We start from the raw sequence: 13445 nt of genomic DNA on the forward strand, positions 1-13445 counted from the left end.
CTCCTGTTAGCAATGTAGCTAGGCTCAGCATGGCTAATGGTATTTTTTGGGGCTGTAGTTAGATGCGACCAAACTCTTCCGCGTTTTTCCTGTTTACATAGGTTTATATGACCAGTGACATGAAACAAGTTCAGTTACACAAATTGAAACGTGGCGATTTTCTATGCTATGGAAAGTCCGCACTATAATGACAGGCGTACTAACACTTTCTGCGCGCTTCGGCAGCGCATTGATATCTGAGCTCCGTATCAATGCGCTGCCGAAGCGCGCAGAAGATGTTAGCACGCCTGTCATTATAGTGCGGACTTTCCATAGCATAGAAAATCGCTACATTTCAATTTGTGTAACTGAACTTGTTTCATGTCACTGGTCATATAAACCTATGTAAACAGGAAAAACGCGGAAAAGTTTGGTCGCATCTAACTACAGCCCCAAAAAATACCGTTGGCCATACTGAGCCTAGCTACATTGCTAACAGGAGTGACAGCGTGTCTGACTGACTGGGAGGTCGCGCAAAGCTCGGATAGGTACGGAGCAGCTCGTCTCAATTCAGATAAGAGCATATTTCATTATGGAAATACGGTGGACTGTTCCTTTAAGGTTTCTTCCTCATATCGTTTGAGGGAGTTTTTCCTTGCCATCATCGCCACAGGCTTGTTCATCGGGGATAGATTAGGGATAAAATTAGCTTGTGTTTAAAGTCTTTAATTTTCTGTAAAGCTGCTTTGCGACAGTGTTTATTGTTAAAAGCGCTATAAAATAAACTTGGCTTGACTGTCTGATGGGTGGAAATTGGACATGAGTAAATTATGGAGGAAATTGGGTAAAAATTGCCTTAAAAAAAAAAAAAGAGTTCACACCGCAGCAGTATCCATCATGGTCCTCCTCTGAGACCCCTGCGCATTAAATATGAAGGCAGTGAAGAGAGAGATGGTTGACATGCTTTATTCTGAAAGCAGAGTAAAAAAGAGGCTGAGGATATTGAAGAGTCTGCGATTTGACATGGTTTAGGTTAGTGAAGGGCAGGATAGGTGCAAGCCAGGACCATTACAATTCAGTGAAAAAAGTGTGATGGTTTGAAAATATCTGCTAGGTTACCCAGCTAAGTAGGTATTAATTTTGTGGTTAAAAGACTTAAGGAGAGAGAGAGAGAGAGAGTGTGTGCAGTGAAGGTGAAATAGATGGACACAAGAGTGGTCAGAAAGTGAGTTGAAGAGAGAATGAGAAAGCAAATACAGAAAAAGAAGGAATGGCTTAGGATACAGATACAGCAACAAATATAAGACTAGAAGACCCACACAAAGGGAAAGATACTGCAGCAGACAGAAATAGTCAATCAGCATGTAAGCATGCTTTTCACTTACTGAAGACAAAACTGAAGGCAAAAAGACTTGCAACCAAGCAGCAACTGAACCTAAAGGCCTGGCAAAGCATTTCAGGGGAGGGAACTCGGCATTTGATGTGCATGGGTTCCAGCCTTCAGGCAATCATTGGATTTGCATCCAAGTATTAAAATGATGCATATATTTATAATGATGTTACTTTGTCCAATTATTTTTGAGCCTTTGGAGGGATTATGTAAAAATGTCTGTATTTCCTAAACAGTAAATGCAATTATTTTGGTTAAACTCATTGAATTAAAGCTGAAAATTGACACTTCAGTCACATCTTGATGGCTTCATTTCAAATCCATTGTGGTGGTGGACAGAGGCAAAATTACGAAAAATGGGTCACTGTCTAAATATTTATGGACATGACTGTATGTCTTAATCATACGTTCTCCACTGATTTTAAAATCTTGTGCTTTCTTTTCAGCTTCTGCTCACAAATGGAAAAGTATAACATGGATCCCAGTCTTTTAAATCAGCAAATCAAAGTGATGAGCTGCGTAAGAAGATATGTCTAATACTGGACATGACTCGGAATACCCAGAAAAGGACTGGCTTCGATGGAATACAAGTTTGCTGTATGTGCTAACAAATGAATTGAAGGGGGAAAAGCACTGGGACATATGAAGTGTGCAGAGGAAACGTTTCTTTATTCCAAGAAAATGACTGAATTCAACAGAACTTTAAAGATGGAATTCAGTTTGGTGCATACATTGTTTATTGCTGCTACATTACTCTTGAACATTGAACTGTGTTTTTGCACTTGCGCCCGAGCTGAATATGAGATAAATGGAGAATGTTGCCCCATGTGTGCACCTGGTAAGCTAAATGTCTTTTAGATAATATACAGATATGGTACAGTTCAGGCCAACTGTTTACATATACGAGATGAAAGATATTCAAACTCAGTTTTTCATAACTCCACACATTTCATGTTATCATATATATTCCTGTGTTATATCAGTTAGGGTATCTACTTTATTTCCATAAGAGGTCATTATGTTATTTATACCACTTGTCCATCAGGGTTGCAGGAGAGCCAATCCCAGCTGAATTTGGGCAAGAGGCTGGGCACACACTGAGCCGGTCGCCAGTCTATCGCAGGGCTAGAGAGACAGACACACATTCAATGGGTACTTATGGGCAATTTAGCCAGTTGACCTAATCCGCATGTGTTTGGACTGTGGGAGGAAACCAATGCAGGCACGGGGAGAACGTGGAAACTCTGCACGAAAAGGCCCTGGATCAAACCCGGAACCTTCTTTCTCCAGGGCAACAGTGCTAAGCACTGCACCACCATGCTGTTCCATACGTGGTTATTTCAACATAAATAGCAAAGAGACAGATTTATTTCAGCTTTTATTTACTATATCGGATTTTCACTGGGTTGAATATGCACTTTCTTTGTGGTTGGTGGCATTCCATTTTAATTGCTTGAACTTAAATCAAACACTTGGGATAGCCTTCCACAAGCTTCTCACTAGAGGACAGATGGACAACTGGAAAACAGATGCTCACTGGATAACAGGATTATGTGTCAGTACATCTACAGGTATGGTGGGGTTTCTACACAAGCATTTTATCCATTTGATAAACTTTGTTCCGACACCAAACCTGGATTGAGCTTAAAAAAATATGGCCATTGCACCCTATTGAAAGCTTTTTCAACATCCAGGGATAAAATGGCTATGTCCAGGCAATCTTGTTTTACACACAATATATTGAGTACTTGTCTGATATAATGAAAGACCTGTCTTTCTCTTATAAATCCATTTTGATCTTCATGCACAAGTTCAAGCATGTGCTGTTAAAGTCTTATGGCGCCTTTTGTTTAATAATTTTTATGAAGCTGTTGTTTCTCATCTGGCTTTTCTGAAACATACAACTGTGTGTCATCAGCATAACAGTGAAAGCTAATACCATGTTTATGAATAATATTACCCAGAAGTAGCATATATATAAATAAAAAAAGCAGTGGACTTAAAACAGAACCTTGTGGAACATCAAACATTACCTTAGTACAGGGGTGTCAAACTCAATTGCACCAGGGGCCAAAATTCAAAGCACACTTTAGGTTGCGGGCCGAACAGGATAAACATTTATTGAACACACTAAAAATAAGTATGTTCTGAGCAGACAGGAATATTATTTCACAATAAACTTAAACTTTATTCAACTTAAATACTTTGCTCTCGAGATATATCTCGTCAAAATTATAAAAGTTACAACTATGAAAATGCTGCAAAAACATGGAAAAATGAAATCAAAATCGTGCATTTCCACTATTAAAAAATTAAATCAGAATTTCCATTTCCCTCAAAATCACCATTTTAGAAAAATAAACTTCAAATATCTTTAAATATTTCTGCTCTCCATAAAAATGTTAAACAATACAAAATCAAAACATGAGCATGGTCCAAAAGCCCTGAAAAATAAATAAAATGTGTGCTTTACATTCACTTTTCAGTTTTAACATTCAGTTGTCAACATTCAGTTGTCTTTGCTCTTATGCTGTTTTGTCAGAGCCGGATACTTGGCATCTCTTCTTGCTAACAATTTCGTTCAGGTTTGGTGTAAGGCTCTGTATTGTGGAGATTCTCAACATGGACTGTAGGTGTTCATCAGTGAGACGACTTCGGTGTGCCGATTTGTTAATTTTCATCACTGAGAACAACTTCTCACAGAGATATGTGCTGCCAAACATGCACAGGGTTCATCCACATGTAGACGGAGCTGAGGCATTGTTTCAGGAATGGAGCGAATAAACTGTACAGGCCCTGCAGTCTCGTATTTAGCCTTTAGTGTCCCATTACACTGCAGCTCTATCAGCTCCATCTGAATCTGTGCACGTGCAGTTGCCACGTCGACGGCAAATGGGTTGCGAAGTACAACCCCGATTCCAAAAAAGTTGGGACAAAGTACAAATTGTAAATAAAAACGGAATGCAATAATTTACAAATCTCAAAAACTGATATTGTATTCACAATAGAACATAGACAACATATCAAATGTCGAAAGTGAGACATTTTGAAATTTCATGCCAAATATTGGCTCATTTGAAATTTCATGACAGCAACACATCTCAAAAAAGTTGGGACAGGGGCAATAAGAGGCTGGAAAAGTTAAAGGTACAAAAAAGGAACAGCTGGAGGACCAAATTGCAACTCATTAGGTCAATTGGCAATAGGTCATTAACATGACTGGGTATAAAAAGAGCATCTTGGAGTGGCAGCGGCTCTCAGAAGTAAAGATGGGAAGAGGATCACCAATCCCCCTAATTCTGCGCCGACAAATAGTGGAGCAATATCAGAAAGGAGTTCGACAGTGTAAAATTGCAAAGAGTTTGAACATATCATCATCTACAGTGCATAATATCATCAAAAGATTCAGAGAATCTGGAAGAATCTCTGTGCGTAAGGGTCAAGGCCGGAAAACCATACCGGGTGCCCGTGATCTTCGGGCCCTTAGACGGCACTGCATCACATACAGGCATGCTTCTGTATTGGAAATCACAAAATGGGCTCAGGAATATTTCCAGAGAACATTATCTGTGAACACAATTCACCGTGCCATCCGCCATTGCCAGCTAAAACTCTATAGTTCAAAGAAGAAGCCGTATCTAAACATGATCCAGAAGCGCAGACGTCTTCTCTGGGCCAAGGCTCATTTAAAATGGACTGTGGCAAAGTGGAAAACTGTTCTGTGGTCAGACGAATCAAAATTTGAAGTTCTTTATGGAAATCAGGGACGCCGTGTCATTCGGACTAAAGAGGAGAAGGACGACCCGAGTTGTTATCAGCGCTCAGTTCAGAAGCCTGCATCTCTGATGGTATGGGGTTGCATTAGTGCGTGTGGCATGAGCAGCTTACACATCTGGAAAGACACCATCAGTGCTGAAAGGTATATCCAGGTTCTAGAGCAACATATGCTCCCATCCAGACAACGTCTCTTTCAGGGAAGACCTTGCATTTTCCAACATGACAATGCCAAACCACATACTGCATCAATTACAGCATCATGGCTGCGTAGAAGAAGGGTCCGGGTACTGAACTGGCCAGCCTGCAGTCCAGATCTTTCACCCATAGAAAACATTTGGCGCATCATAAAACGGAAGATACGACAAAAAAGACCTAAGACAGTTGAGCAACTAGAATCCTACGTTAGACAAGAATGGGTTAACATTCCTATCCCTAAACTTGAGCAACTTGTCTCCTCAGTCCCCAGACGTTTACAGACTGTTGTAAAGAGAAAAGGGGATGTCTCACAGTGGTAAACATGGCCTTGTCCCAACTTTTTTGAGATGTGTTGTTGTCATGAAATTTAAAATCACCTAATTTTTCTCTTTAAATGATACATTTTCTCAGTTTAAACATTTGATATGTCATCTATGTTCTATTCTGAATAAAATATGGAATTTTGAAACTTCCACATCATTGCATTCCGTTTTTATTTACAATTTGTACTTTGTCCCAACTTTTTTGGAATCGGGGTTGTAGCTCGAAGTTGCTTTTTTGTGCTTCGAAGTCTCGAAAGCACCGCGAGAACTCAGTGCACTCAGCTTATCAGCAAAGTGCGCATTAGGGAATATCGACGCACCAACTTGGTTCGACAACAGCACTTGACAACAGGGAAAATGAGGCAAGTTGCACTGCTGCATCTGTGTCTCCCATAAGAGCAGCTTCACTTGAAATGCCTTCACAGCATCATACATGTCAATGATAATGGGATCACGTCCCTGGAGCATTAGGTTCAAGTCGTTGAGATGGCCCGTTATGTCAGCTAGAAACGCCAACTCGCATTTCCATTTCTCGTCCCGCAACACTGTGCAGTCTTTCCCCTTACTGTCCATGAACTGACAAATGTCCTTGTGTAGATCGAAAACTCTTTGGAGAATCTTTCCTCGACTCAGCCAGCGCACCTCTGTATGATAAGGAATGTCAGTAAACGCTGAATCAATTTCTCGCAGGAAAGACTCAAACTGCCGGTGGTTCAAACCTTTAGCTCGAATGAAGTTCACGGTTTGTGTTACAGTGTTCATCACTTCTTCCATTTTTAACACTTTACAACACAGCGTTTCTTGGTGTATGAGGCAGTGATATGCTGTCAACTCACCGGTGCAGTTCTCCTGCATCTTTACTCGCATCCTTCCCACGAGCCCACTTTTTTCACCGCACATTGCCAGTGCTCCATCGGTTGTAAGTCCAACAAGTTTGTCCCAGGGAAGTTTCACGTCGGTTACACTTTCACATACATTTTCAAAAATGTCTTTTCCTGTCGTTGTCCCATGCATTGATTTAATGTCCAATAATTCCTCTGTAACAGTCAAGTCGGAGTCCACGCCACGGATGAAAATGGCTAGCTGGGCTGTGTCAGTAATGTCAGTACTCTCATCAACAGCAAGAGAATATGCAACGAAGTATTTGCTCCTTTCAGTCAACTGTGTTCTTAAATCCGTGGCCATCTCACAAATCTGATCAGCAACTGTATTTCTACTCAGGCTTACATTTGCCAACACCTGCTTTTTGTCTGGACACAAAACGTCACACACCTTCAGCATACAGTTCTTCAGGAACTCTCCCTCAGTAAATGGCTGGCCAGCTTTGGCCATCTCTTCTGCCACGATATAGCTTGCTTTCACAGCAACTTCATTTTGTGTTTTTAGCTCTGGTGAAAAACGTCTGCTGAGATGACAGATTCTTTTTTAGCTCCTCTACTTTCTGTAGCTTCTGGTCAGCATTTAGGTTTTTCAGCTTGTCCTGATGTCTCGAAGTGCCTTCTTAGATTAAATTCCTTCAGTACAGCCACATTGGCTCCACAAATAAGACACATGGGTTTGCCAGCAATGTCAGTAAACATATACTCAGCCTCCCATCTGTTTTGAAAGGCTCTATTTTCTGAATCAACTTTTCTTTTCGCCATTGTCAAAGGCTAGCTTTACAGACAGTAACCATAGAGACAGTAGCAGATGCTTGACTTGAATAACGCGGGAATGTTGGTGCGCTGCATTATGGGACATGCAGTTTGTGTGTTATCAGCGCATCATATCACCGGGCCATTAATAACGATAATGTAAAATGGTCTCGCGGGCCGGATATAATTGTTTGGCGGGCCTTGAGTTTGACACATGTGCCTTAGTATGTTACCCTTATCCTAACCTTACAGTTTGCATCAACAAGCTAACAAAAAAAGACCTGAGTCAGGAAAGAGCCATTCCCTTCACTCCAACAAAATTTTCTAGGTTGTAAGGGCACACATTTTAACAGTCCATCATTGGTGTGTCAAGGGCATTTTAAACCTGGTGGAGCCCATCCCTGTCAAAGCTTGATCAATGGACAATTTAGAGTAGCCAGTTCACCTAACTGCACGTCTTCGGACTGTGGGGGAAACCAAAGCACCCAGAGGAAATCCATACAGACAGAACATGCAAACTCCACACAAAAAGGCCCCCATCAGCCATGAGGTTTGAACCTGAAACTTTCTTGCTGTGAGGCAACAGTGCTAACCACTGCACCACCATGCTGCCAATTTTCTAGTCTATAAAGGGTAATAGTATGATCAATGGTGTCAAAATCTGCACTAAGGTCAAGTAATAAGACACAACCCTGATCAGAGCCCAGTAGTAGGTCATTTACTACTTTAACCAGCGTGGTCATGGTGCTATCTTCTTCTTTAGTATTCCGCCTGATGGCAGGTCTGGCTTACAGCAGACCTGTAATCAGGAGAACACTAAAAAATGTAGTGTACATACTATAGTAACATATTTTTAAAAATAAATAATTATTTTTATGTTTTTAAATAAAAAGTGCTGTTGTCATGCTTAGAACCAGCAGGTCAGTGAGCCCCCCCCCCCCAAAAGGAAAGTTAGCAGCCTTTCTCTTTTTGAGATAGAACTGTATATAAACTCCAGATTACTGAGGACTTATAATTACAAAATACTTAGTGAATTACAAATGCTTCAAGCTACTTGTAAATTTACTAACAATGTTATGTACTATGTTAGTTTCAAAGGGTTTCAGAAAATGCTCATTTAATTTTATGTAATTTTTGTTTGTGGGAATACAAGAGAATTGTTTTTTTTTTCTTTGGGTTTAAAGCCCTCCACAGATGATGGAGCCCTAAATCAATGATATACAGTGGTGCTTGAAAGTTTGTGAACCCTTTAGAATTTTCTATATTTCTGCATAAATATGACCGAAAACATCATCAGATTTTCACACAAGTCCTAAAAGTAGATAAAGAGAACCCAGTTAAACAACTGAGACAAAAATATTATACTTGCTCATTTATTTATTGAGGAAAATGATCCAATATTACATATCTGTGAGCGGCAAAAGTATGTGAACCTTTGCTTTCAGTATCTGGTGTGACCCCCTTGTGCAGCAATAACTGCAACTAAACGTTTCCAGTAACTGTTGATCAGTCCTGCACACCGGCTTGGAGGAATTTTAGCCCATTCCTCCGTACAGAACAGCTTCAACTCTGGGATGTTGGTGGGTTTCCTCGCATGAACTGCTCGCTTCAGGTCCTTCCACAACATTTCAATTGGATAAAGGTCAGGACTTTGACTTGGCCATTCCAGAACATTAACTTTATTCTTCTTTAACCATCCTTTGGTAGAACGACTTGTGTGCTTAGGGTTGTTGTCTTGCTGCATGACCCATCTTCTCTTGAGATTCAGTTTGTGGACAGATGTCCTGACATTTTCCTTTAGGATTCGCTGGTATAATTCAGAATTCATTGTTCCATCAATGATGGCAAGCCGTCCTGGCCCAGATGCAGAAAAACAGGCCCAACCCATGATACTATCACCACCATGTTTCACAGATGGGATAAGGTTCTTATGCTGGAATGCAGTGTTTTCCTTTCTCCAAACATAACGCTTCTAATTTAAACCAAAAAGTTCTATTTTGGTTTCATCCGTCCACAAAACATTTTTCCAATAGTCTTCTGGCTTGTCCACATGATCTTTAGCAAACTGCAGACAAGCAGCAATGTTCTTTTTGGAGAGCAGTGGCTTTCTCCTTGCAACCCTGCCATGCACACCATTGTTGTTCAGTGTTCTCCTGATGGTGGACTCATGAACATTAGCCAATGTGAGAAAGGCCTTCAGTTGCTTAGAAGTTACCCTGGGGTCCTTTGTGACCTCGCCGACTATTACACACCTTGCTCTTGGAGTGATCTTTGTTGGCCGACCACTCCTGGGGAGGGTATCGATGGTCTTGAATTTCCTCCATTTGTAAACAATCTGTCTGACTGTGGATTGGTGGAGTCCAAACCCTTTAGAGATGGTTTTGTAACCTGTTCCAGCCTGATGAGCATCAACAACGCTTTTTCTGAGGTCCTCCGACATCTTTTGTTTGTGTTATACTTCCACAAACATGTGTTGTGAAGATCAGACTTTTGTGATCCCATTGATTGAAAACAACTGTCTCTAATTTCACCTTCAAATTAACTGCTAATCCTAGAGGTTCACATACTTTTGCCACCCACAGATATGTAATTTTGGATCATTTTCCTCAATAAATAAATGACCAAGTATAATATTTTTGTCTCATTTGTTTAACTGGGTTCTCTTTATCTACTTTTAGGACTTGTGTGAAAATCTGATGATGTTTTCGGTCATATTTATGCAGAAATATAGAAAATTCTAAAGGGTTCACAAACTTTCAAGCACCACTGAAATTGCCAACTATTTTCCTGGATTGGTTACATGTACAGTTCTGACAAGGCATTCAGTCAATATTTGGGTCCATATTACAGTTAAAGTCTCCTCCTAGAATAATTTCCTAGGCCAGGATAATAAAAAAAAAAAAAGTTATATAAAAAGGTTCTTTCTTGTTTGGGCCATAGATTGGAATAACAGGCTATTCCGCATTACAACTTGGAGAATATTCAAATAAATTAAAACATTTATTCAAATCTAAGGCAACATTAGCATTTGGTTAATATAACACACACACACAAAGTACAAGAATGTGTGTGTCTATCTTTGTGGGAACAGTCACTGACATAATGCATTCTTTAGCCCCTTGCCCTAACCTTAACCATCACAATTAAATGCCTTACCCTAACTGAAACCTAATTCTAATCTGAACCCTCAAACTAAGTCTTAACTCTCAAACAGCCCTTTGAAGAAGTGAGGACCAGTCAAAATGTCCCCACTTCCCCAAAATGTCCTGACTCTGTTGGTTAAAAAATAAAAATAATAAAAAAGGTGTTCCTTTCCTCAATATGTAGCAAGTACACTCTCTCTCTCTCTCTCTCTCTCTGCAAGCTTAATGTCATAGGTGAAACACTGTTAGTGATTCAATAAAATTTGGAGAAATAATACTTTTTTAGGCAATTGTACAAGCTCTGGCAGTTTTCTTTTCCATGTCTTGTGATAAAATAGGAAGTCACTGCTACAGCATATCTAAATATAATGTTTTCCACTCTGGGTGTGTTTTAAATGATCAGTGCCTGTTAAACCATTCAAAATATGCAAAAACCCTTATTTGCATAATAGTCAGCAACTTACCTTAAGCATTTAGGTAATTTTTATTTTAATATGATGAATAGATGTTTTAAAATAAATACAGGATTGTGCTTATGTTAACATATTTTGCATCAAACGAAAGAAACTCTATGTTGCCATGTAGGTATGCAACAAGGACATTAAAAAGAGAGCAGGGGGGGGGAAAAAAACAGTGTTACCAGGGTGTGCAGTCAGCTTCTGGTTCCACTGAGGCATTGGTCCAGCTGATTTAGATTTATTGACTGTAGGCTGTGTGCCTCTGATATTTGTTTTGCATGCAGTACTGACCATGATACTGAACAAAAACGCTTATCTATGGTTTCCCTCTGTACTATGGCTACCTGCAGAGTGTGTGTGTGTGTGTGTGTGTGTGTGTGTGTGTGTGTGTGTGTGTGTGTGTGTGTGTGTGTTTTCCACTAGTAGCCAACTTTATGCACAATGTGTGAATATAATAATAGAAATCTAAACTTCCACTGAGTAGGTGCACCCTCATTTCACATAAGGTTGTAATATGTGTATTGTGAAATCAATTATACTGAAATATTTCTAGTGGTGTTACAAAATTTAGCGTAAGAGGTTATTACACCGGGCGGCACGGTGGTGTAGTGGTTAGCACTGTCGCCTCACAGCAAGAAGGTCTTGGGTTTGAGCCCAGCGGCCTTTGAGGGCCTTTCTGTGTGGAGTTTGCATGTTCTCCCCATGTCTGCGTGGGTTTCTTCCGGGTGCTCCAGTTTCCCCCACAGTCCAAAGACATGCAAGTCAGGTTCATTGGTGGCTTTAAATTGACCGTTGGTGTGATTGTGAGTGTGAATGGTTGTTTGTCTCTGTGTCAGGCCTGTGATAACTTGGCAACTTGTCCGGGGTGTACCCCGCCTCTCGCCCATAGTCAGCTGGGATAGGCTGCAGCTTGCCTGCGACCCTGTAGAAGAGGATAAGCGGCTACAGATAATGGATGGATGGAAGGGTTATTACACCCTGTCAGTTCTTGTTGATAGAGAGAGAATGAAACTGAATGATTCTCCAGCCCAATGACAAATGTATACTGTCACTAGAACAAGGTTAGGGGTTATTAAACAAATGAGCCATTATAATTCCCCACTTACAACAATAAAAGGTGTCACAGATGGGTTTCCATAATTCAGTGTATTTAGCCACACTGCAAAAAAACTGAAAACTGAATTTGAGGAGAAAATTACTTAATACTAGTGAAATTATCTTGCTGCATGGATTTTTACTTGATAAGACATCTTAGAATAAGTTGGTTGCGCTCTAGAACTAGGTTTAATAATCTCAGAATCTGTGTCTTGTATTCTTCTAATAGGAAATGCTAGATCGTTTCAACTATTTTCAAGATTTTTCACTTGCTAAGATATCATTTTTTGCAGTGCAGGATTCATTAACGATTTATAGTTGGACTGGGTTAGCGATTAATTAAAACATTATTTTGACAGTTCACCTTTAATGTATTTTTCAGGAAGCCGTGTTTATAGACATTGCACTGAATTTATCAGCACGACTTGTGTGCCATGTGTTGACTTGACTTTCACCTCTGAGCCCAATGGTCTTCTAAATTGCCTTAGCTGTACAGTGTGTGATCCTGGTAAGTCTGTTCTTTGTAAGAAATCTACATTTTATATACAATTCAGTGTGCATTGGATATATCAGGTATTGTAAATGTATTCTATTCATTAACATTGCTGTTTCTCACAGGACAGGGCTTAAGAGTAAAGGCAGCCTGCACACAGACTTCAGATACAGTTTGTGAGCCGCAGGAGGGATTTTACTGTACTAATGATGAAAAGGGCAGCTGTACACAAGCTGTGGAACACACAAAATGCAGCCCTGGACAATACATAAGGCAGAAAGGTTGATGTAATATATGTGCTATGTACTGTAAACATTCCCAGTTGCATGTTGGAACAAATTATTCAGCTGCAAATGCTGTGATTATTTACTGTGACTGAGCAGAAGTCATCTGTGTGCAGGAACAGCAAGTAAAGATGCTGAATGTGCCGGATGTAAAAATGGCACCTACTCTGATGGCTCACTTGAAATGTGCAAACAACATACAAAGTCAGTGTTCACTTCATTAAATCACTGAATAAATAGTGAATGAAGGTTGTGATTAGTTGTCAGTTAAGTGTTCATGACCAGATTATTAGTTCAGCATAATATATAAATAAAAACACTGTTTACAGATCTTAAATATATGCAACAGCATGTGCACCATAGAATATACTCTAAACTTTCTTGGGCATTGATGAATAGATGATATCTTGATTCTTTTCACAGGTGTGAAGATTTGGGACTTATAGAAATAAAACCAGGAACAACAACATCTGATGTCAAGTGTGGACAAAAAGTTCAAGTGGCTCTTATAGTCATAATCATAGTTTGCATTGTTGTGGTTCTTACACTAGTAGGATTATATCTCAGAATGAAATGCAAGTGTAACCGAAATATAGGTAAGTGTTTCATCCTAATCTACAAAATATATTACATTCCAAGAAAATACTGATTAAAAATTGTTTTTCAAACTGTGC

At 39.8% G+C, this 13445-nt stretch overlaps 1 protein-coding gene and 1 pseudogene across 5 annotated transcripts in view; one reads left to right on the plus strand and one right to left on the minus strand.

The window, feature by feature from the left end:
* The window catches only part of LOC132893290 (tumor necrosis factor receptor superfamily member 14-like), a 29920-nt gene that overhangs the window by 11524 nt on the left and 4951 nt on the right, over window positions 1-13445 (plus strand). For 4 of the 5 annotated variants that reach the window (XM_060932259.1, XM_060932258.1, XM_060932256.1 and 1 more), the window contains exons 4-9: window positions 1816-2207; window positions 2415-2940; window positions 12377-12502; window positions 12613-12768; window positions 12888-12975; window positions 13195-13367. In XM_060932259.1, the coding sequence (XP_060788242.1) occupies window positions 2559-2940; window positions 12377-12502; window positions 12613-12768; window positions 12888-12975; window positions 13195-13367 (925 nt within the window). In that variant the 5' untranslated portion in view covers window positions 1816-2207; window positions 2415-2558. The remainder of the gene's footprint in view (window positions 1-1815; window positions 2208-2414; window positions 2941-12376; window positions 12503-12612; window positions 12769-12887; window positions 12976-13194; window positions 13368-13445) is intronic. The other variant, XM_060932260.1, reaches the window with a different exon arrangement.
* Window positions 3895-7307, minus strand: LOC132892674 (general transcription factor II-I repeat domain-containing protein 2-like; annotated as a pseudogene).

The sequence above is a fragment of the Neoarius graeffei genome, chromosome 10, assembly GCF_027579695.1.
Source record: "Neoarius graeffei isolate fNeoGra1 chromosome 10, fNeoGra1.pri, whole genome shotgun sequence".
NCBI classification, from domain to species: domain Eukaryota; kingdom Metazoa; phylum Chordata; class Actinopteri; order Siluriformes; family Ariidae; genus Neoarius; species Neoarius graeffei.